The sequence below is a fragment of the Anomalospiza imberbis genome, chromosome 24 (genome assembly GCF_031753505.1).
Source record: "Anomalospiza imberbis isolate Cuckoo-Finch-1a 21T00152 chromosome 24, ASM3175350v1, whole genome shotgun sequence".
Taxonomy (NCBI): domain Eukaryota; kingdom Metazoa; phylum Chordata; class Aves; order Passeriformes; family Viduidae; genus Anomalospiza; species Anomalospiza imberbis.
In genome coordinates this window covers 439,368-463,252 of record NC_089704.1, presented here as the reverse complement: position 1 = coordinate 463,252, position 23,885 = coordinate 439,368, and the positions used below count along the sequence as shown (strand labels likewise).

At 43.6% G+C, this 23,885-nt stretch overlaps 1 protein-coding gene across 1 annotated transcript in view; it reads left to right on the top strand.

Annotated features, from left to right (window-relative positions):
• Nucleotides 1-23,053, top strand: part of BARX2 (BARX homeobox 2) — a 32,194-nt gene extending 9,141 nt beyond the window's left edge. The window contains exons 2-4 of the mRNA XM_068171909.1: nucleotides 19,206-19,503; nucleotides 21,921-22,005; nucleotides 22,773-23,053. Coding sequence (XP_068028010.1) covers nucleotides 19,206-19,503; nucleotides 21,921-22,005; nucleotides 22,773-23,027 — 638 coding nt within the window. The 3' untranslated portion in view covers nucleotides 23,028-23,053. The remainder of the gene's footprint in view (nucleotides 1-19,205; nucleotides 19,504-21,920; nucleotides 22,006-22,772) is intronic.
• Nucleotides 23,054-23,885: the final 832 nt, after the last annotated feature.

The window sequence follows — 23,885 nt, the reverse complement described above, 5'->3', positions numbered from 1 at the left end:
TTTTTTTTTTTGAATGAATGAAAGGAAAAAAACAGTTTTCCATAATTTCCCATGCAACAAAATTATGATTCCCTTTGGAGATGTGATAATAGAAAATTTGCAAATATATGGTCTCTTTCTCCGAGTAACAACCTTTCAGTGACCTTAATGTGTTTGGATGTGTATGTTCAGGTCTTATCTTGTAAATTTTTTGACATGCCAGTGGTTTCTATTAGTGTAGTTTGTTGTCTGACTCCAACAGGATGATTTGCAGAGAAGGGGTTGAATTGGGAGTATTTATATATGCCCTGTATTTTGGATAATCTTACTACTCATTTTTGGATTTTCATCAGAATAAGAGATTTTTCCATGTAATCACTAAGTTATCTTTAAATACTTGGCTACCATTTGCCTTTGGCTATTTCTTTTAATGATTATTTTGCAAGTCACAAAGCAGTTAAATGGCTACTTTTCCTGCCAGTGAGTTGGCTTTTTTTTTTTTTTTTTTTTTCAATCTGGGATTTATTTCACCTTACAGGGATTGAATTTAATCTGAATTTAATTTTAATAGACATCTTGAGAATTAATGTTGAAGCAACAAGCTCCCGTACCTGTCTGTGTGCAAGTGCCTGTTGCCACATCCAACGTAGAGCTGCCTACGTTGATCCATTAAAAAACAGAGCTCTGTTGTGTAAGCACAGAACGGTTGAAGCCTTAATAAAAACATATCCTTTTCTTTTAGAAGGTAGAGAAATGTGCATGATATGCTTCTGGTTACTTAAACAGGGTATTGTATGACAGATTAACTTGTCATCTTTGAAATGAAATTTGCAGTAGTGGTACTTTATTATGGAAAACATCTCCTTGTATGTTGTACATAACACGATCTGCTTTATGGAAGGCCCAGTGCTGTGGATGGTGTTTAATCCTGTGGCTCAAAGCGGAAAAATATGAAAATAAATAGAAAACAGTAATGTAATCATTGATAGAATAAAATAGTGAGAAGACTGAAGAAAATGGGATTTTTTTCGCCAAAAAACAAATTGTGAGTGTTTGTGAACGCATTTCACTTCACTCTTCTGCCTGTTTTGTTCCAAGCCTCCTCTTGACAGCTTTGCTAGCAGTTCATTTTGTTCCTGTGGGGACTAAGCCATGGAGGAGCTCATATTTGGAGGTTTCTGGGGATGGTCCCAGGAGGTTTGGGGCTCAGCTGTATTGTGCTCTTGGCTTTCCTCAAACAGGTCTGGTTTAGGTGGCTGCATGTGGTGAAATTCTCCACCGAGGGTCAAGAAGTCGTGCCAGAAGTTAAAAGGGTTGGTTTCACCTTGTTGTAATAAATTATAGAGCAATCATAAATGATAGGAAGGAGTTTGATGAAGTGGGTGAGGAACAATTGATGGATTACTTTAGTTAAAATTACTTAGAGCCCAGTCCAACTCCCACTGAAGTCAATTAAATTGTAGCTGGATCAGGGCCAGAATGAGTCAAATTCAATTATGCCTTAACTGTAAACATTTTAAAGCACATTACTGTAAGGTAGTTCAGCACTTAAATTACGTTAAAACAAAAGCATTTATGAAATCCTGACTGATTTGATTTTATTTGGACAGCCCTATTAAAAGCCTTTTTCTTGTGGCTGTGACAGAGACCTCTTTGGCTGGTGCCTAATCCCCAGAGCACCTGTCTGTTGTGAAGAGATGTCACAGCCACTGGTACTGTAGATGAATTTGTCCATCACAGACTTGCTGCTGAAGTGATTGCATCAGAAGAGGCAGCAAAGATGACTGAAAGGAGATTGTAGAAATCCCGCTGCTGTTTCATCTAATTGTCAAGATTTAGAAAGCTTACTTGTGTAAGTATCAGCTCATAAATTAATGAAACTTTTACTAATCCCAAATTCCAAAGCTGGAATATTTATGGGTATTCATCTGTTTCTCAGCTGAACAAAGTACAGCATCCAAAATATTATTTAAAAAGAAATAATCTATATAGTAAAATGGTGGATTTAGAAATAAGTTCAAATATGACAGTGTTTTCCCAAAATTGGGCAGATTATCTTTTAAATCATGATTATCTTTTTAAATGTAATTCACATGCTTCCTTTAAGACAATTTATGTATTTTTAATACATTCTGGATTGATTCTTCTCATTCATCCCCAGAAATTTTCCTCCCTGTCCATTTTCCAGCAGAGCCAGGGAGCAGCTCTGAATTGCAGATGTAGGGTTTCCTGGCTTGCATTTGTCTGTCTTGGGAGGTCAGAGCTCCACATCCCAAGTGCCATCCCATCAAAACCTTGGGTTATGGCAAGCTGTGCAGACAGCAGGGAATGTCTGTGCACTGGGATCATTCCCATCTCTGGGTGAGCTAAATTTGTCTCTGCACAGATGATCTCCCAGCCCATGCCAAGTGCTGAAAGTACTTCTGCAGGTGTGGGATTGATCTGGCTTGTTCTCTGTCTTTGTAGCAGTTGTGCTAAAATGAAAGATAGGGCCTAATCCTGGTTTTCATGGCATGACATCGCTCTGGCGCTGTGAGAAGCTCTGTGTTCTTTGTGGAGGACGGAGGTGCTGGACACGTGTGGAAATGGAAAAGATGGATTTGACTGCATGTCCAGCTGGCATGGAAGTGCTGGAGTGTCTTATTGCTGTGTACTTGGCTCCATGGACTGGGCATCGGTCTGGAAAACTCAGTTTGGCAAATAATTTCCTTTTCTTTTGTGCTGTCACATTTTTTGTAATTGTTTTGTCCTTTCTGTTTTCCTTGTTTTCTATTAATAGCGGGATCAATTAATAGCTTCCACTGTCACATTCTACAGTGTTGGCAACTATGAAATAGAAATCTGGCCTTCAGAGAAGGGGAAAAAACATACCCTCCAGCAGCTTTAATCTGGAAAAAGGGGCTGTGATAAACCTTAGTAAAGGACTTCTGTGGCACGTACTCAACCATGGAAAAATACTGTCCCTTTTCTTCCCTGTCACCGAGCAAAACCACTGCCAGGAGAGCAATGAGACACTTTGATGGCAATGGGTGACTCCGTGGCTTTAAATATGTTTGAGAAAGCTGATTTCTGTGATCCAGGCCTTATTTCTCCCTTTCAGTATTAGCACAATTAGTCATGACGCAACTTGCAAAAATGCATTAAAATCAGTTGGCAGCTTTTTAAAACCTGAGCATTGCTGTTCCCTACTCGCAGACACTGCTCAGCACAGCCTTGGCTCACCACCCAGCTCAGCTTTGGGGGTGCCTTCAGAAAAGCAAACCCATCAATAAAGCTCTCACCTGCTTGTGGCTTTTATCTCTGAGCTTCCACCCACAAATCAAAAGTGGTGCTTTCATGTAGTGTATTACAGGACAGAAAATTCTTTTAGCATTGAAGGACACTGACAAGCCTTTCATTCATCACAGTTGCTTGATGGTGACTTCGATTGAAGAAAACCTTTCCTTTGGAAGAAATACCTTGGGAAAACTCATGATAGTTCTTCTACTTCTAGGAAGTAGAGCCAATGCTGAATTTCTGAGTACCTCAGGTGTGATTTTATGATCCTTGTGAGTCTCTTTTAGCTCAATATATTTTTTGTTTTAACTCCTTGCTGATTATTTGCTGGGACATATCCCACTCTACTCTGAACCAGTCATGCCTATGAAGCATTCACTGAGTATTTCTTACATTTGGAGTAAATTATAATGGAATTGCTGCCACCACCCATTCCTGCAATGTTAACTAACTGAAAAATCCACCCAGAAGAAAGTTAAGTGTTTATTTCCAGTACCTGGTGTGTAGCTTTAGTGTAATTTAAAATATGGTGGACTATTAATTTGTCTTCTCAAAATATTTGTTTTCCCCAGAGCCAATCATGGATCATTTGCTTCCAGTAATTGATACCAACACTGGAAATATTTGTCCAGTTGATGACAAACTTAAGTGTTTGAGAAATTATCAACTCTGGTTAACCTGGGGCCAGTTTACACCTCAAAAGAAAATTCAAATACACCCCTCATCTAGTTTTTCTCCACAAGAATTTTCTTCATTGGGGTGTTTCACTTGTTACAACTATCAGGAAATAGTGGAGCTTAGGTAATTTTGCCTGCTGCATGGATGTCCAAATACTGCTCAGGACCTCTGGATTTTCCTTGTGTCCCCACTTATTTTCTCCTTGAAGTCAATAGAAGTTTTGAGTGTGTAGAAAAAGAAAAGGAATTGCATCAGACTGCAAATAAATGACCATTTTCTGAGCATTCGTTTATCTGGCAGCTTGGGACACGCTGTGTTGGGAGCAGGGATAACTGAGTGGAGCTGGGTTTTGCAGGGCCCAGGGAAGGGCTGAGAGCTTTGCAGGCAGCACTTTGTGCTCGGGCCATCCATACTTGTCTTTGTCCTTGAATTCATAAGTGACATGGAGTCAGCTGAATTCCTCATCCTTCACATTTTTTAAAGAAAAATGGTAGTTCTTTACACCTTAGCATTTTGAATTTCTTTGCTAAGAAATGCAAGAGAAGCCCAAAGTCATATGGTCAGTGGGGACTGTGTATGTTTAACTGTGTATGTGTAACTGTGCTCTTCATGACTATTAATTAAGAACAAGTAAAATCCTGTTGTTTTTTTCCCAGCAGAGGGAATTCTGTAGGAAGGAAGAGACTTGACCATAAATCACTTTAAGATAGGTGTTAAGACAAAATCATGTTTATTACTTTGCAAGAGGTTAAACTCTTTCATCACCATTTTTTATCCACCCTTTGTCTCTCACTGGATTTTTACACTCATTCCATGCCCTGTAGAGTTCTTCAATTTGCTCTTTCCCTATCTTCCTTCCCTTATCTCCCCTTGAGCTCTTTGTTCCCTCAGCACAAACTGCACCTGAGAATGTTCGAGTTCAAGTCGAACTTTTGAACCCATGATGTCAGGTTGGTTTGGAATTAGGCAAAACCAGTTTGCCCATCCCTCACTGCAAAAGGGTTAATCCTCTAAACTATTGAGAGACGAGGGCAGGGAATTGTGAAAGGAGCCCCTGTTTTATAAGCATTTGTATTGCCAGTGCTTGAATGCCCATAATAAGCAGGTTGTGCTGTGATTAATGACTGTGTTTTACATGCTGACGATGGATGATGTGTCTCATTGGAGAAAGCATTTATTTTTATTCAGGCTCCTCACCCCAGCAGCACTGAAAATGAGATGTTAACGTCCTGGTGGGAGTGTGTTTCATTCTCAGCAATTTAATGAATGGTGACCCACAGAGAGGAGAAAATAATTTAAATTTGCCTTTTCCTTGCCTCCTTTTAATGTGTGAGAAGACAACTCATAAAACTATTTTTTCATACTGGATTTTTCTTTTTCTTTCAAGATTCTTACTCTTCCTTTGAATTGGAAACAAGTAGGAATGTGTTGTCATTATGAATTTTTATGCATTTGGAAAGGGCAAGCTATTCAAATGCCTTAAACTTTGTTTTCTTAATTTATTTTTAATAAAGGACTAAAATAATTTGAAATCTTTAGGTATTTGAGCCAAATTTTGTATCAGATTATAAGTTTATGATTTTGCTGCAGTTTCAATTGCACTTTTCTCTCCACTTTGTTATTTTGTGTGTGTAAAGGATGTGGTGGTAGAGTGTGGATGGAATACACAGGGTAGACACAGAAATCACCTTTTTATTAACCAGCTATATATTTATATCCATATGGATTCAACATTGCATCCATCTAATGTCAATGCTTTAACTTCTGTAGAATGGCTTCAAGTAAGGAGGAAAAATACTTTTAAAAGCACTTTTTAATTAATTGGAATAAATCTACTTCAAGGCAGTGAAATGGGATGCAGTGTCCAAGCAAACCTTTTGAAAGCTCTACGTAAAATGAAAGTCCTTGGATCACCTTCCCATCAGATCTTCTGGGATGGAAACAGGGACAGCTGTGGGCATGGCATCAGTACTTCAACAGAGAGGAAAAATGAGTAGGATGTTTAAAAAAAAAATAAAATTAAAACAGCTTTTCATATGAGGTTCACCAAATGTGAATTAAAGGCTCTTTTGGGTCTCAGAATTTAAAAGCTCCCTCAGAACTATCACGCCATTGCTGAGCAGAGCATGCATATTCTGGTGATGGGTCAGCAGTGTTGGATGTTTTCATCAGAGAGCAGTAAATGCCAGTAGTTGCCTAAATTCTCTGGACAGCTTGATAACATTCCAGGTGGGATACAGCCTCTATTTCAGAAGGTTTTCCAGGGCTTAATGAAATCACTGTCAATGTAAAGATTTTGTCTGTTTGCATGTGGAAATGCCAAATCTAAGATGCATTTCATCCCAGAAGAGCCAAATCAGAGTCTGGCTGAGATTTGGGAGATCCATAAAATATTCCCTCCAGAATTATTTGGATCAGCTTCATGTTAAAATTGGCAAGGATGGCTGATACTGGGCAGAATGTCTTTCTTGGGTGAAGAGAAGTTTTTAAAAATTGAGCTTTAAAAAGCTATTTTTGTTTGAAAAGCTACACACTGCATCTGTGCCTGTTATTGGAGGAGCTCCCCTGGAAACAATACTGCTTGCACAAGAACAGGACACATGCATTGCTTCAAAATTAACATGCATATGAACGGCACATTTAGGAATTTCATAATTGCGTGACACAAAAGAGAGTTCTCAACGCAGCACTCGTGCAGTGTATTAATGGGCAATGTCTGCAGCGAGCTGGGAGATAGCAACACCTCTGCCTGCTCTCATGGATGCTGTTGAGTCCTTTCCAGACCAAATCACTGGTGTGGTTGGTGTTATTGCCCTCGTTTTGCATGTGGGGAAAACAGAAGTCCAGTGGGATTCAGGGAGTTGGCTGAGACTGAACATTAAGACAGTGCCAGGGATGGAAATATTGTGCCTGAGGTCCTCTTTCCCCAAAATCTGCCTCCAAGTGAACAGAACTTGTTCGTTTGGTTCTTTTATGGGACAGAGTAAAGTCGGTGGGAATGTGACAATATTCACATCAGCCTGGAGCTGTTTCTTATGCTAGTGGGAATTATACACCCACATACACGTGAAGGGAAAAAAGCCCCGTGTTGATTTGTGCCTATTTTATAACTGGCATTGGAATGAGATTATGAAGCCCCAACATCCCTGTGGAGCACAGCAACACTGCGTTTCCCGGTGATAGGGCCTGTAGGAAACTTGGAGGAGAATCCATGAGTGATGAAACCAGAGGTGGGTGATAACCAAAGCTTTGACTTCAAATCTTAGATTGAGGGAGGGTTTTCCATCTGGATCCCTAAATTTCCCACCTCGGTCCTTAAATCAGAGCATTTTCAGGGGCATGTTTGTAGTTCTGGATTGAAGCTGATTGCAACAGTTGTCCTTCTAGAATTTCTGCCCATAAAGGCATTAATTCACAATTAAGGCTGAATTTGAGCACTGTGGAAACCTAATTCCATCCATTATGATTAATTAGGGCCCTATCTCCACCTGAAGTCTAATCTAAATTTCTCTGGAGATGTGAAAACAGTGTTTCTTCCTATCTGAACAGAAAACATCACACAGACTTATGTTGGACATGAGTGAGGGCTTGCATTTGGAGATCACTGGATCATGGAATTCCAGAATGGTTTGGGTTGGAATCTCATCCAGTTCCAGCCATAGGCAGGGACACCTTCCGCTATCCCAGGTTGCTCCACACCCCATCCAGCCTGGCTTTGGATACTTCCAGGGATGGGGCAGCCTCAGCTCCTCTGAGCAGGAGGAGGTCAGGATAGCTGGAGCTTACCAGCTGGAATCTCTGGCTCATCCTTCTATCAGAGCTGTGGTATGGACACCAGGAAAACCTTATCATCACTTTTCTGGCACATACCTGGTTTCATCCCTCCAAAGTGCTGTGCAACTCTGAGGCTGGCATTTTTCTCATGGAACTGCTTATTCTGTGTGTGTCTATTTGGGGACTACCCATCCTTAAGACATTTTTCAGCTTATGTTTTGAGATTAGATGAATTTCTGTAAGAGTGAAACTCGCTTTGTGTTTCAGCTGAAAAACCCCAATATGCCACTGACCCTGAGTGAGCACGCTGGGTCTTGGCTCCCATTAATCAGTTTGCTGGGAGACTGGGGTATTACTGGTGGGAGCATCCACCTTCCCATGTCCATATGGGACACTCATGTCTGCAGGCAGAGGTGGAGATGTTACCATGACTGATGGTTCTTGCAACATCTTCAGCTTATGACTGACTTTATGTAACACAGAGAGTCCTGAAGTCAATGAAGCTGCTTCAGGAATGAAGTTGCCAGGACTGATTTTTATGCTGTAGAATCATTGGCCGTGAAAAGTTTATGTAACCTGGAAATCCAGCTGTGTATTTTTCCCCCATCCAAAAAGTGAAAGCTTAGTTGTCCAAAATTCATTCTCTTTTGGTTAAGATTGGATCTGTGAGGTGACATGGGTGTGCTGTTATTTGATGTGAAGAGGATAAAAATAGCCATGCCCTGTGCTTTATGGAAGCTGTGACATAGCCAGCTTACTCAAACAAAAAGATCAGTTTTGGAGGAAATCCTCTTCCAGGGTGCTCTAGATTCTGTTAACAGGGTTTCAGCTTCCAGGAATAACACTGGGATGTCCATTATGCTCAGCTTTGTTCCCTGTGCATGTCTCTCCTCCTTAACCCAGCCACCAGAGCTGGGTTAAGACCACTGATCTAATTGTCAATGACAAAGGACAGGCAGGCTGTGAACAAAACCTGCTCGTGTATCATTTGCATCCTTCTAAATTGCATTGTTTGTGCAGCTGTTCAGCCAAATTATCCACAGAGTTTATTTTTGTCCATAGAGGAAACAGAGATGGGTTTTCTCTGTGTTATGGCAGATGCAAAATCAAAGAATCATATATGCAGCTCAGAGAGACCAAGCTCTCTGCTAAATGTGTCCTGATGGGGGCAAAATTATTAATAAAGCAACCCTTGAGATTATAAGGCACAGCTCTAAGAGGGAGAGGCTTTGCCAAGATGTGACAGGTCCATTTCAGGTTAACACTGGCACTTGCTGAAGTCCCCCTTTCATTTCAGCGGGGAGGAAAAGAGCGGGATGTCTGTGTATTTTAAACACTGATCCACTATTCTCCTGAGAAGGAGAAAGTGTTTTCCAAAAGATCCATCAGGCAAAATTTACACAGTCTGGTGTTGAGAAACAATTGCACTCTCTCTCTTCCCATGTGTCACTCTCAGCAGTGTGTTTTAGAGCCTTGGGGCAGGAAGAGGTAGTGATATTTATGGCCAGCTTTCTGCTGGAGCTCACACAGGGGTGGGCTTGAGAAACCTGAAGAGTGCTTTTGTGTGCACAGCCAGTCAGCTGGCCAAGGCTGGTGTTTGCTTATGGATGCTGTGATAATAATTAACACAGCAGGAAGTGAGGGACTGATTGATTTATGCATTCATGGCATTGTGTGTTTGAACTTGGCCAGAAACTGTGAAATCCTCAGAGAAGGCAGAATCATTTGTCGGATGTGTGAGGATGCAAGAATGGCCATTATGTGTTGGCCCAAGGGCCACATAGACACAAAGCTTGGGCAGTGGCCAGGGAGAGATGCTCGGGGAGCAAAGTAGAGCACAGGACAGGACTTACCCTTCCATCAAACTCCACCCTCTCAGCTAGGATGAGCTGTTTCACCATCCAAGTCCAAATCTTGCTCCTTGACCAGTGACACCACCTGGACAGAGGAATCGATTTGGCCTCTCCCATGATGTCTGGTCATGTCTGTCATTGGTCAATTGTTGCAACTTAAGCTGAGACACCCTGAGAGTTCTGGTGTCTCAGTGCTGTGTTCCCCTCCATCCTCAATAGCCAAGACCAGAAACTTCCTGTAAATCCATCCCTTAGTGCTGTTCCATTCTCTCATCCTTTGGCTGCTCTACATGTGAAGTCTGGGTCAGTGGGTGATGAATTCTAGTGCTGAGCCTTCTCCTCAGTGATGGAGGGACCTCTTGGCTGAAATATTAAACATGACTCAGTTCAAAAGAAAGAGTTTCAAGCTGAAGTTGGCTTAGTGGACCTGAAGTGTCCCTTGGTGCAGATCTGGGCAGGGAGCTGGCAGATTGTATCCTGGAACTTCCCTGCACTGCCTGAGTGTTGTGGTTTATGGAGATGTGCTGGTGTTTATTTCTCTGGGTTTGATGTGGCCTGGGCTTAGAACTCCCTCCGAGTCCAAGCAATAAGGGTCTGGAATGGAGGTTCACTTCCAAAGCTGCCTTCCCTTGCAAGCTGTTTGAAGTCAAGATGGACTTGGGCCCATGTATCCAATAAATATTAAGGCAGATCTGCTTGTGTTCAGAGTACCTTCTTTCCCACTGAGTAGCATTTTAAGGACTCATCAGCTAAAGATGAGGAATCCCAGACAGAGACCCTTTTGTGCAGCCTTAGACAATGAGCAGGACCTCTGTGAGCCATGCTCAGTTTGGCTGGAGGGGGCAGGTTTGAGTCAAGGCGGGCCCCCATCCAAAAGGCAGGTTGTCATTTGAGTACATGAAGCAGAATAATTCCAAGTACAGGAATGGAGTCTGTTCTGATTAATTCTCTGCTGATGAATCCACAGTGTCATTACATTTGCCACAAAGGATTTCTTGAGTGCTGGCCAAATAGATTCTTTAAATGCATCTTTAAAACAAAATAAATCTTCTTTATATATAAATTTTCCTCTTCACTGAGGATCTGACAAGGCCCTGGCATGCTCCGCTGCTTGACTGACAGCCTGGAAGAAAGGCTGCTCTGTGCAGGGACAGCAGCCTTTAGCACCAGGTGGTGCTGGCTTGTGTCTTTCCAGCAGTTGGGAATAAACTCGACGGCTGAGCATTGTTATCCCAGGATATCCCAGTGATTGCCCCAGGACAGCACAGCCAGGCCTTTCCTCTCCAGCTTCAAAAGGTGCATTACCATCTCCTCCCCTCCTGAGCAACGTCAGTTTGTCAGAATGGTGATCAGCAGCCCTGCCATCCCTGGAGCCATCCTTCAGGGATCTGGCATCCCTGGAGACACTGCTGCTCTAGGTGAGGTTTGCATTGTGTTTTTAAGATGGATAATTGCCCCACATCCAGCTCTGTCCAAGGCAAGGTGCCTGTGGGAGCAGGGAGTGAGACAAGTCTTGTTCAGGGAGGCTCTCAGGCTTCTCAGCTGTTCAAGGCCAATTACTTACTGTGTGCAGGGCCTTAAACACACAAAAAAACCACAATATGAATATCAAATGTCATTAATAAATAAGGATTAATTGTTTTTCTGTTGGCTTTTGTGGAGGCCTGAAGCATTCATCCCTTGCGTCATTCAAACTTATTAATTGCTGTTATTATTGAGAAGAAATACAGCAAGGTGTTGATAAATTGCTAATGGGGACAGACTTATAACAGAAAATCTGGATCCTACAGCTCCAAGAGCTGAGAAAATTTCCCCTGTGGCTTTGAAATTGGGCTGAACTCAGCCACAATTCCAAGTGTCTCAGACCACAGGGAACAGAAGCTGGAGTTGTGTCCAGCTCCAGTCATCCTTGGGGAGTTGTACTGGGATTTGCAGAGTGGGAGATGCCTTGGGGAGGATCATCTTTTAAATAAATCTCCACCAACATCAGTGGTTTTGTTTGCAACAGATTTAGCTAAAAACCTGCTACCCCCAAAAAGAGTGATTGAAGAGAAAAGGGACTGTTCTCTCAGGGAAGGTTAAACACTACTCCTGGATGAGCCCAGGTTTTCTCCCAACTGAAAATCTGAGGTCAAAAATTGTCATTTGATGAGATGCCAATTTTTTCTCCCATTCCCACTTGGTTCATACAGAGGTGTAGACTCCTGAAGAACTGGCTTTCAGTCAGAATGCCTAAAAAAAGGATCGTTTTACCTGTGCTAAAATTAGCTGCACTAATTTCCTTTGTTTTGTCTTGTCTTCTGTTTTCTTTCTGTGGGCATATGCGGGTGAAATCCTGGCTCCACTGAAGCTGAGAGTATTTTGCCATGGACATCAGTTAGGTCTGGATTTTTTCACAATGAAGAGAATCCATTTGCTACACTTTTTGCTGTGTTGCTGAGTTGTATTTAATGTTTGCAAGACTCGTGGTCCTTGTCAGATTAATAGGGTTCATTGAAGTGGCAAAAGAATCTATTGTTAATGTACCTACAGTCTTTGGTGGAGGAGCAGTTAAACTTTACTCCAAGGATCCTCTCTGGTGCTATTTTAGAGTATCAGCAGTGTCTGTTCATGTTCCAGCTCTGCACTTAAGATTTCAGGGTTGATTGTTCTGCCTTCCTGTAGCTTCCATGACAATTCCTATGGAAATTTTGTTTCTGTGAATTTTGGCTGAGTCTTGAGACTATTTTTGGAAACTCTCAAAATGTCCCAGAAGTGCCCTTCACCTCTCCTCTTGTGCAGAGACTTTAGCTCTAGCTTAGCTACCGCTGTTTTCCACATGTATCCAAAGAAAAAGAGCAAGTAGAGGAAGAAAGCAAACCACAGACAATTCTCCTCTCCCAAAACAAGGCTAAGTCTGTCACTGAGCTTTGGGGTGCTGGAGAAGACAAATGGCAAAAAAGAGCACTTTCAAACACTCCCAGTTTCAGGATTCCCATTTAATAGGAAAAATCACAGAAAAATCTGCTTATAGAACGGAGCTATGGCACTTGTAAAGGCTCAGAGGATTATCTGCAGGTTTTCCAGCTCTTCCAATACTAAGAGAGGTATAGGAAATGTAAAAGTGTATCTGAGGGTTGTCTTTCACAAAGACTGGAAAGGATGAGAATCAATGCCTGAACTTGTTGATAAAAAGGGATTCTGACAAATTACTCGTCTACACCTTTCTGCCCCAGCTTTGTTTGAGAGGGGTGCTAAAGAACATCTAATTCCATACCTAGGTACCACCTCTAGGCTCCATTGCCTTGCTCAGGGGCAGCTTAGGGAGACTTTTTTGCCGTGCCTGGACTTCCAGCTCTGAAGGACCGTGTGTGCCAGTGTGTTCCAAGGGCTGCACCATGCAAATGCATGGGCTCACAGCTGGGAAGTGCCAAGCTGTCAGCACAGTGATGGCAAGCTCATTAGCCCACCTCTGCCCAGATCATAACTGGCTCAGGAACAGCCATCCCCTGGCATGGCTCTGCTGCTTCCCATTCTGGAGATAGCAGAGGGATCTGTTCCCACCGTGCTGCCTAGCAGAAACATCACCCAGGTCATTTTTTAAACTTGAGATTCAAAAGTTCATGACAGTGCTCAGTGGGCCAGGCACCTTGGAAATGGCTGGATCAAGGAAGTCTGAGAGATCTGGTGATTCCCCTCAACCCTCTCCTAAGCACTTGTTCCAGAGAGAATATTAATTTTTCTGGTATATGCACAGCCTTTTGCTGTTCCTTCCTTTCCTCTTGCCTTTATGTCTGTATCAGGGTGCTTGGTGAAGCACAGCGTTGGTCTTGGGAAGAACCTGATGCCTTCTAATAGTTAATAAGAAAGAGTCTCCCATGTTTGGGGAGCTTCTTGGTGCCTAAGCCTGGTATAGAGGGAGCAGAGAAGGTTTAAATTTGATACCATCAAAAATAGATGAGATAAGGTCTAACCTGAGTGCAAGAATTGCTTTCCTGCCCTCAGTGGGCTCCTAATGTACAAGAGAGGTGCTGCAGGTCCATGTGCTGCCTGAGGAAGCTCAGCAGAGGAACAGAGCCCTTGTACAAGGGTCACATTTTCTCTCTGATCACCTTTTGGCAGGTCTGGCAACCATAAGGCAAAGTCCCACTCTGACTGAGTGGATGTCATGTGTCCCGCAGCACACACTGGGTACCTGGCTGCTGTCTTTAAGCACTTGGCTCCTGGGCCACATTGAGTTCCTGGATTGTACCAGGTCCCTGCTCAGCTCTGGATGAGGTGGTAAAGTCTAGCTGAGATCCATGGAATTGGTATTGTTGGAAAGTCTTTGCTTTTTGGGATCTATGGTGGAAAAAGTCGATGTAATGCCCTCCCTACTACAGAAACTATATGTGGTTCAACTAATTCTCAACGTTTCCGTGCTTCTTTTGTTTTCCTTGCTTCACTCAGGGTTTGCTTATTCCTGTCAGGAGACTGCCTGCTCCTTCAGCAAAATCCAGTTCTTCCCTAAATGAACTCGACTCCTGGTTCCCTTTGTTTTGACACTCAGGAGATGAGAGATTTATAGACCTTCCTGAGTCATAAATTCATTTTCTTTTATCATTTACCTTTTGCTACAGCCCATTCTGAGTGAGATTCATTCTGCCTCTGAGCAGGGCTGACCTGCCAAGAGGAGCTGATCCATAAATCTTTCCTTCCTTTTTCTTTCTTGCTTTCCAAAACAACATTTGGAAACTGAGTTTGCCTGGGAGGAAAACTGTTCTTCCATTGCCGGCAGTCAAACTGTGCAATTAATTAGTGCTTTCCCTTTTCTCTTCCTTCTATCCTGTGTCTGCTGGGGTTGAAATTAAGCCAGGGAGGAGGGGAGGAGGGGGTAAATAAGGGGAAAAGACTTGTTTCAAGTATTTATTTTTAATTACAACTTCTGCAAGGTGATCTGGTGCAGTGGGGGTGTATCCACTGTGTCTTAGGTAGTGGTCAGAAGAAGTTTAAAAGAAGTTTATTAGAAACGTCCCAGAAGATGAGTGGAGATGGCTTCAGGTTGCTCTTCTTGATGCAACATCTTCTTGTTGCTGCTGAAAAGAAAAACAAATGACAAATCTTTGGACACATCAAACCATGATAGGTTTTTTTCAGAAATATCTGACATATAATTAGGAAACAGGAGTCCAGGGTTATCCTATGTGTGGCTTGAATATGCCAATTCATGCCAAGGTGATGTGGGCAGTGCTTACTACAGATCTCTTATTCACTGTACAGTGAGTGGCTGCCAACACAGATGTAAATAGCAAAGCAAAATGTTTTCAGATCATAGAAAATGCTCTGCAGATCCAATGTCTCTTTTATTTTTAGCCCGTGGTTAGTTTTAGCAAGAGTGGGCAGATGTTTGCTTTGTGGAGTGGACAGAAAGAAGAGCTTTCTTGCCGCTTGAAACTGAGATTATTCAAATCCTTAAAGAAGAACTACAGGAAAAAAATCTATTGTTTAGGCTGTGCTCCTTCAGTAGTGCATTGTATGAAGTATGGAATTATACTTATTTTTCCCAAGTATTTGAGATGTATTCAGCAGCAGAGGTAGCCTGAGAATACCCTAGGCTTTGGGGTGATTAAGATTATTCTAGTAGATGAAACTGGGTTTTTTCTTCAGAAAACCACATAGTAAGAGACCACTGTCCCTGTGAAGAGCAGTGAGACCTCCTGAGTCCTAAACTGGTGGTTTCACCACAAGAGTGTCATCCTCTTGACAGTTTTAGATGGAAATAGGAAAATGCTTTAGGTGTATTTCTAGGGTAGCAAATTCCTCATTTTCTGGTTTATGTGGGCATCTTTTGGGTTTTCATGTACAAAAGAGCAGTGGGTCAGAAAAAGTGCTCACACAACAGTACAGGTGAGAACGTGTTCAGTGGAAGCATTGTGAAAGGCAGGTATGGAAAGAAAGAGCTCTTCACTCCCATTCATCCCAGTTCGGGAGACAGAGCGTGTCACAACAGTGCTGAGCAGACAAGAGCTGCCTGCCAGCATTTAATTTGTTGAAGATTAGGAAATTATTCCATTCTTACAATACCATGTCAGTCTAGAAGTACCTTTGAACTCTGGGGGATGTGAAGTTTAGATCTCGCCTCAGATTTCATGGCGTTTGGAAGGCAAGGCTTTATCAGGGTGAGAACTGTAAGATGGTTTGAGGGGAGTCATGTTAAGAGTGTACCTAGAGACTATGGACTGGCTCACCTTCAGCTGCTTTGAACTTTGGAATAACTAGATCCAGAGCAGGACACTGAACTTGGGCTTTTTTCTCTGGGAACTGAAAGCTGCCTCGTGCTATGTAGAGGTCAGTTATTTCTGGTTTGCTCTACGTGCAAGGGGCTGCTAAAGCGTTGCCCCCTTTCTGACCTGTAGCTTTCTTCCCAAAAAAATATCTGCAGCCTTGAGGCCCATGTCTTTTCTAGATGCCATCCTTATTTCTTACTCTGTGCCACACCCATCCTATGTCCTCACCAGGCTGAGGGCACAAAGCTGAGCAGTCTTGTATAAGCTGGGCTGATCATGATGCTTTCATTATTTACAGGGGTTTCTAAAAGCACTATCACAACTGTTGGTGTCAAACCATAAGCAAAGGTTACACTTACAAGCACAAATGATAAACAAATACACGACACTTAGTGTCAACAGCCTCACAAATCTGTTCAGCACCTGGAACTCCAATCAGCTTGGCAGTTGTAAACCATGACTTGCGCAGAAGCAGCATCGCAGTTTCAGAAGGGCCGTAAATAAATTTGTGTCCTGACGTGGGCAACAAAAATAAGCATGTGCTGAGCTTTTCTAACTGTTTAACCAGGGCACAGCTGCTGGCTGCTGAGAATTTTGGAAAATGTATCCCTCATTCAGGTGCTCAGCACTTGAAAACCCAGACCCAAAGAACTCCAGTGTCATCTGCTTCTCTAATAACCACTGTTGTACCCTGCAAAAATCGCCAAGGCCTTGCTGCTGATCTTGAAAAGCAGTTCCTTTAATCCTAATCTTACCTGTCTATTAGAAAAATAACCTGAAGAGACTTTTCTCTGTTTGATGAAGGCAGATCTTATGCTCTGGGACAATTATAACCGTCCTCCCCCCCCTTCAAGCACTCCCACGTGCTGCTGCCATGCTGTACAGAAAAGAAAATATCCCTGGTTGCTCTGATATCAAATAACTTTGCTGACCTCCCTTGAAGAGAGTTACTTGTAAAAATCCTTTCATCCAGAGGTGTCAGTCACTTGGAGCCTTGCAGGGTTTCTGAGCTCTGGTGATTCATTATTCATGAGTAATTTTGTGTTTTAAGGACAGCCCTGCTGGAAATGTATGGAGGTACAAAAGTATTGATTAATCAGTGATCTGGTGCCCAAAGCTACCCATGAGCAAGAGCAGGAATAGGCTGTGGGGTAAGGTTTGGAAGATGAACCTGTAGAGGGGCAGGAGCTCTGTGATGGGCAGGGTTGAACCAGGACCCCATAGCAGTTAAGGGGATGTAATAATACTGGATCCACTCCTTTCTGGACTGAGCTTAAGCTTAAGTCTCCTTATCCAGAACAGGGTAGAACTGGGATCCGAGAAGCCTGTTGGAGCCTGAGTGACCAAGAGCAGTTGTGTCCTGGGGCTGAGTCCCAGGACTGCTGCAAATGAAGACATCAACACACAATGTCCTCATGAATCTCATGGCACACCCAGGAACACCTCTCATGGTGGAGGTGGCCTCAGTGTTCCTTCACAGGACTCTAGAAATTGAGAGACCCTTCAAGGAGGCAAGAGGGGATGATTTTTGGGCAAATTTGTCTGAAAGAGATCTGTTCCATAGGTAGGCCAGCAAGTTTTTTGTTATCCCACCATGTCAGAAATGAACAGTGGTGGGTTGACAAGGAGGACATAGGCCATTGGAGCAGCATCTGCTTTACCTTCTGTCTAGCTGGTTGGTGTTAGAGGGTGCATAAATATCAGCATCGATTTAGTGTATAAAGCACAGGACAGAGGTGTAAAGCAAAGGACAGCGTACTCTGTCCTAATTTATGATCTTTGAACAGCCACTGAAGTTGTAAATCAAGGCAGAATTTCCACCAGGTTACTCAGTGGTGCTGTAGATCAGCACAGTCTTCAGCTGGAAAAAATATCCAGAAAGAAAAGGTATATAGGGCTTGACACAAGCTACAAGTTGGCTTGGCAATTCTGATCTCATCTCTCAAATACTTCCTTGGTGGTTTAAGTGGAAAGCTTTACATTTAATTGAAATACTTTGATTTTTAGTGTTGCAGAGATCTGGAGGAGAAAGCAAGACTGAAGCCCTAGTCTGCATAAACCCCAGTCTATAGTCACAGCTATTTAGGGTTTTGACAATAGTTTCCCCATCTTGCTTTGTAAGTGGCTGGATTTTGCACAACTTGCTGTGGTTGAGGAGAGAAGCAACGATCAAAAACCTATGATGTTCTTTGATGTACCCAGCTCACCTAGGACCTGGTTCCTGTGATCACAACCCTACACTTGTGGAGAGGGCTGAAGAATACAGGTCATCAGCAGGCCAGGCTGGGAACTCCTTTCTTCCACTGTGTGGAGTTACTCACCCCAACACACTCACTGAGGTCTAGAGATCATTATTTTCATTAGTGGTGATTCATGTGAAGGGTTTCACAATCAGGCCTGCTGGTGTAATATGTTCCTTTCCACAGTCCCATTTATCTAAAGATCTCCGAATACTTTGTGTACATTAAATTTTAATCCATGTTTTACCACCAGTGATGTAGGTAAGGAGGATTGTTTCCATCTTGCAAATGAGGTAAAATGAGGTACGGAGCAAGAAAGTAAACTGCCCAAGACTCTGCAGGTTGTATATCTTACAGTGAGATTATGTTTCCCGTATGTAGCTCAATTTCCCAAACTTTAAAGGAACATTCAATTTCCCGGGGCTAAGGCTGAGCAGGAATTTGCTATAGCTGTAAATCAGACGGCCTGATGTGGATCAGAACTTCCTCTAGTGTTTGGGAATGTTTGGATTTGTCATCCCAGAACAGCCCTGACCTGAAAAGATTGGAGCAGAACTGGTTTAGGGTTGGTATCAACTGGTTGGTGCAAGATGCAGAGTTCAGTCAGTGAAGAACTCTTGGGATCTATTCATCCTTATCTTCCTGCATGGTCAGAGGGATCAGTGTGGGCAATGGAGGACGAGAGTGGTTCTGATGCAGTTCCCTATTAGGGGATGGAATGAGCTGTGAACCAGACTCTGTTGTCTGTTACCTGCAAGGGGAGGGGGACTGTCTCAAGTGAACCCTGTCCTAGTTTCCCCAGGGAAACAAAGTTGGGAACAGAATGGGGATATATTTCATCCTTTGATTGGAGTTTAATCTCTTGCAGTAAGTAGATGGATGATTTCAATGGTTATAATATCTTCTAGAAAAGGAGTGGAAAGGCAGTCCTTCCTTTCCCTGTCCTAGGGTTAGGGTTAGGGTTCCCCAGCCTAAGAAAAGTTGTGCAATTTGGGAGAAGGAACAGGTCCAAAGAAGGGAATATTCTTGCTTGTCCTTTAACAAGCAATTGGCACAGCCAGGAAGGTCCTTCCTGTCTCCCTGCTCTCCCCAGTGCTCCCATTGCTCAAACACATCAGCACTTAGCTGACCTTCATCTGCCTGTGCTTCCTCCCTGTCAGGCTCCCCTTCTCTCCGGGCGTATCCCCTCATCTCTGTCATCACCCGGCAGCCGCCCGTGCTGCCCCCGCTGCTCCCAGCCGCCGGCAGCTCCCGGGTGCTGCCAGCCCAGCCCTGCGTGGGGTCCGTGGGCTCGGAGGTTCCCCGCAGCGAGGCCCAGGGCAGCAGCGAGTCGGAGGCAGAGCAGACCCCACCACGCTCCAAGAAGCCTCGCCGGAGTAGGACCATCTTCACCGAGATCCAGCTCATGGGCCTGGAGAAGAAATTCCAGAAGCAGAAGTACCTCTCCACCCCGGACAGGTAGGTTGGTTGCTTGCACCAGGAATAGGGATGAGCAAAAGGGATGCACCAGCCCCGCTCGGCTGTTCCTCACTGAACATTCCCTGGCTGGGGTGCTGCCTCTGGCTCCTCCGAGTTGCCTCTACCATTGGCTGCAGCCATGGGCAAGGTAACCTGATTCAAATTCAAGGCTACTTTTCCTGGGATCAGAGGTGACACAAATAGATCATATCAGTGGAAATGTCAGATGATGATACACATGGCTGGGAGTAGTTGTCCAGGCTCAGAGATCTCCTCAGAGAAGCAGAATTTCTGCCTTTCCCACTCCTGCTGCACACTTGAAAAAAGATGGAGCCTGTCTTCCCCTGGGATCTGCTGGTTCAAGGCTGTGTGTTCATGGTATCTTCAGCTGCTCCTGAGCTGGCTTTTATCCAGCACCTTGGGCAGCAGTTCACTGGGAATGTCATGGCCTATCCATAAGCTTGGAAAGCAGAGCCTGGAGTTGAAAGCTGCCTTGCAAAGGCACTGGCAAGTTCTTAGGCACTACTTGGTACCACATGGGCAAACCAAACTAAAGAGAGATTTTAGCTTTTTTAAGGGCTTTGAATCCTACTCTGGAAATTTAAATTATGGAAAAATGACCCATCAAATTCCTAGGAAGTTTGTAAATCTGGAGAAGGTCTGAAAGGTATCAGTCCCTGCACTCCACAGAGGGCAGTGTCCCAATATTTAAATTGATTCTGAAGATGGCATTTTCTGCTCCTACTACCTGTCACCAAATTGCTGCAAGATGAAAATTCCCAGCTGTAGCCAACCTGCCTCATGGAGTTTCAGAGTTCCTGCTATGCCTGCACTGACTCCTCTCAACTTCACATGACCAGATGGTTGACACTTTGCTGAAGCACTCAAGGCTGGTAATTAATAATCTCATATGACTGTTCCTTGGCTTCATTGAGGCCAATGAGCAATTCCTGCCCGTGTACCACTTCTCCTGTGTTTGTTTCCTTGGGTTTCCAGGCAGTGCTGGTTGCAATGAGGTATGTGGCAAGAGATGGCAGCTGGTTGCAAGTAATCCAGGTGTTACCAGACATGAGCACTAAAGCATGAAGGGTTGGCTAAGCCGAGCTTCTCTCTGTCAGCTCATGGCTGAAACATGGCAAAACAGTGAATTGTGGTCTGTGTTCACTTCTGCAGCTTTTGGCCTGGATAGGAGATTGTAGTCCTGGGCGGGCACCTGAAAACCTTGGTTTATCCATAGTGAAGGAGGGCAGTACATCAGGGTAATGACTCTGACATGTTCTACTCTTAACAGTAATGGTGTCTTAGATCAATGGCATCAGATGTGATGTAGTGGCAGAACAAGCCTGAAGGTCCAAAATGAATCCAGAGTGGGGAGAAGGATGAATCCTTGTGTGTGGGGTGGAGCACAGAGAGCTGGTGTGGGGTATGTGGGTGTTTACAAATGTAAATCTGGTTGCCCAAGGAGCCTAGCTGTAACAAAGGTTTAATTATTAAAAACTTGGCCTTGACAAATGTGTATGCCCATCCAAAGGCAAGGAGATATTTGCCAAAAAGCCACAGAATGCAGAATACTGTGGAATGTGGCTCTGAGCTGGACCTGACCCACCTGCAGGATTTGCATGACTCCAAGGGGCACTTTCCTGGCGTGGCTGAGGATTTCCAACTCTGTCCCTTGTGCAGCTCCATTACAAAACTGCCAGATGCATGGTGCTATCACTTGTGGAGAAGGATCAGGAGCTGCTCTGAGCCACATTTGCTTCATATCCTGGGCTTTAATATAGAAATAATGAATGGGTTCACACGAACTTGCATGGGTTGGAGATATGTGAAGGATGAATCAGAATTATGGGCTGTTTGCCACATATGTCCTGCAGCTAAACATAAAAAAAAATAAATTCACTTAGAAGCTAAAAATGCCTAAATAGCAGAATGTATATGAAATTAATAGATTTAGATGTACTACTACTCCATGAGAAATGAGCAAGTACCATGATCCCCATTCTGAAGGTAGTGAAGGAGAAATATGATATAAAGAGTAGCTGATGCTGTGTGTCTGTTCCTACCTGTTTGCTTCAGACACCAGTGACCTGTTTTTCAGGGATGTGATGTACCCGTAGCTCCTGATTCATGGACAAACATGGAGCATAAGTAGCTGGAGTGCAGCAGGTTCATGTCTCGAAGCGGGCAGACAAACCCTGCCGTATCTAGGAAAGAGACCTTGCAAACCCCTGCATCTTCCCTAGGAGCATCTGTCTTTGCATTCTAAATACATGAGTTTTACCATTTTTGTGTGACTGTTCTTGAGATAACTGATCAACACTGCTGAATGCTCTTACAGTGCTCTAACTGCCTAGACCTGGCACCTGAGCTCCTCTTGGCTTCTGTAAACTCATTTTGTTGCATGATTTGTCTCCCAGGCTCGACTTAGCCCAGTCCTTGGGTCTGACTCAGCTCCAGGTGAAGACATGGTACCAGAACCGTAGGATGAAGTGGAAGAAAATGGTGAGTGGGTGTTTGTCATTTCTACATGGCTCTTAAAAACTGATTGCAAAGAACAGATTTGGAAGCTGAACATAGTGGAGTGACTTGTGTCTATTTATACCAAATTTTGTTTTATTCCTGATCATTTTTCACAGAGATGGTCTCTTTTTTTAAAGTGTTCATACTGTTCATGTGGTGGGCTTGAGAGGACTAAAGGCAGTAGGAGGAGAACAAAGCAAAGAGGTGAAAGAAATGAGAATAGAAGTGAGGGAAGAACCAAAATACCTCCTTCTGCATTTTTGGCATTTGTGTGATCTCAGTGCTTCTGGGATTGGTTTTGTGCATATAAAAAAAAGACTGTTGCTCTATGGAAACAGAGCAGTTTTGAGAGCTGATATCATTAATTTTTGCTTCTCATATCTTCCTTCCACCTTTCACTTACTCTCATCTTCATGGTTCTTTTCCAGTTAAAGTGCTTTTTTTATGAAGGAAAGCCACTCAATAAAGGCTGGTGGGAGCATGATGCTGTGACATTCTCTAGTGGAGGTGCCTGTGTTTTCTGATCTGGGAGATGAGATGCAGTTCTAGGCTGTTTCTTTGGATGCATGTGGCACCTGCAGAAGTTATTGTCACTTTTAATAAATTTGGCATTACCTTGGAAATAGATCCTTGGCTGGAGTGTCTTGTTGCTGCAGGAATGGTGTGAAGAGAGAGGGAGTTAGACATAGGAACAGGATGTCTGAGACCAGCAGAGTGCAGAATCCTAACAGTTCATCTCCTTGCTCCAGGTGTTGAAGGGGGGACAGGAAGCTCCAACAAAGCCCAAAGGCCGTCCAAAGAAAAACTCCATTCCCACCTCAGAGGAGATCGAAGCAGAGGAGAAAATGAACAGCCAGGCTCAGAGTCAGCCGCAGGAGGGATCTCAAGCCTCTGAGGAGCCAAAACTAACGGAGGAGAACCCAGAAAATGTCCTGTTGGAAACAGAGAAGTCTCCAGAACATATACCAGAGCTTTCCTCAGAGAAGACTACACCATTAAGTTAAAAGGGAGAGAAAGGAGGGGAAAAGAAGAGGAAAAAAAAAAGATAAAAGAGAAAAATCAAAACCAAATATATATATGTATATATATATTTAAATATGTATGTAATAGTGGGCGTGTACATATATATATAAATATATATATATATACATATATATATATGTATGTAGACCTTGTGTATGAGTCTACAGATTGGTCACGTTGTGCCTTTGGGAATCAGCCATCACGGGCCAGGTGGAACAAAGACATCCCATGGGAGTGGTGCCAGCCTGTTCTTCTGGTGGGGGCCTGAGCTTTCCTGCAGAGAGGGCTGAGGCAGAGACATTTCCAGGGAAAACCACGCCCAGAACCCCAAGACAGCTCCTTGAGAAGCTTAGGGCTCTCCCAGGCAGTGGGAGGCAGGTGCATGGAGGGTCAGTGTGTTCCCTTGGCTTTATCCTTGCCTTGTGTGGTGCCAATGGGCAAAGAGCTTGGCCTGAGCTCAGATCAGGGATAGCCAAGGAGTGGGAGCTCTGACAGCACCATTTCCTTGTGTAACCAGCACTTAATTCTGTTAGAGACAGGCCTGACTTAAACAATGTTAGGAAACGGTTCAGACCCCCAGGTTTGCTTTGGCCCAGTTCAGATCAAAGCTTCTGAAGGGAGATCCGTACCTGGGGCAGCTCCGATTGCCTCTCCTTGGGTGGTTTGGGTGCTGTGTCTGTGAATTTGCAGCAATGTGGGATAAAACTTGGAATGAGATGAGCATTTGGATATAAGTCTGCTCCAAAAGCTTTTGGGTGCTTGGATCTGGGATTTTGCTTTGGGCCCACTTCTGATTTTTGTAGGGATTTTTTTAAACGAACTGTTAAATGTTTTCAGGG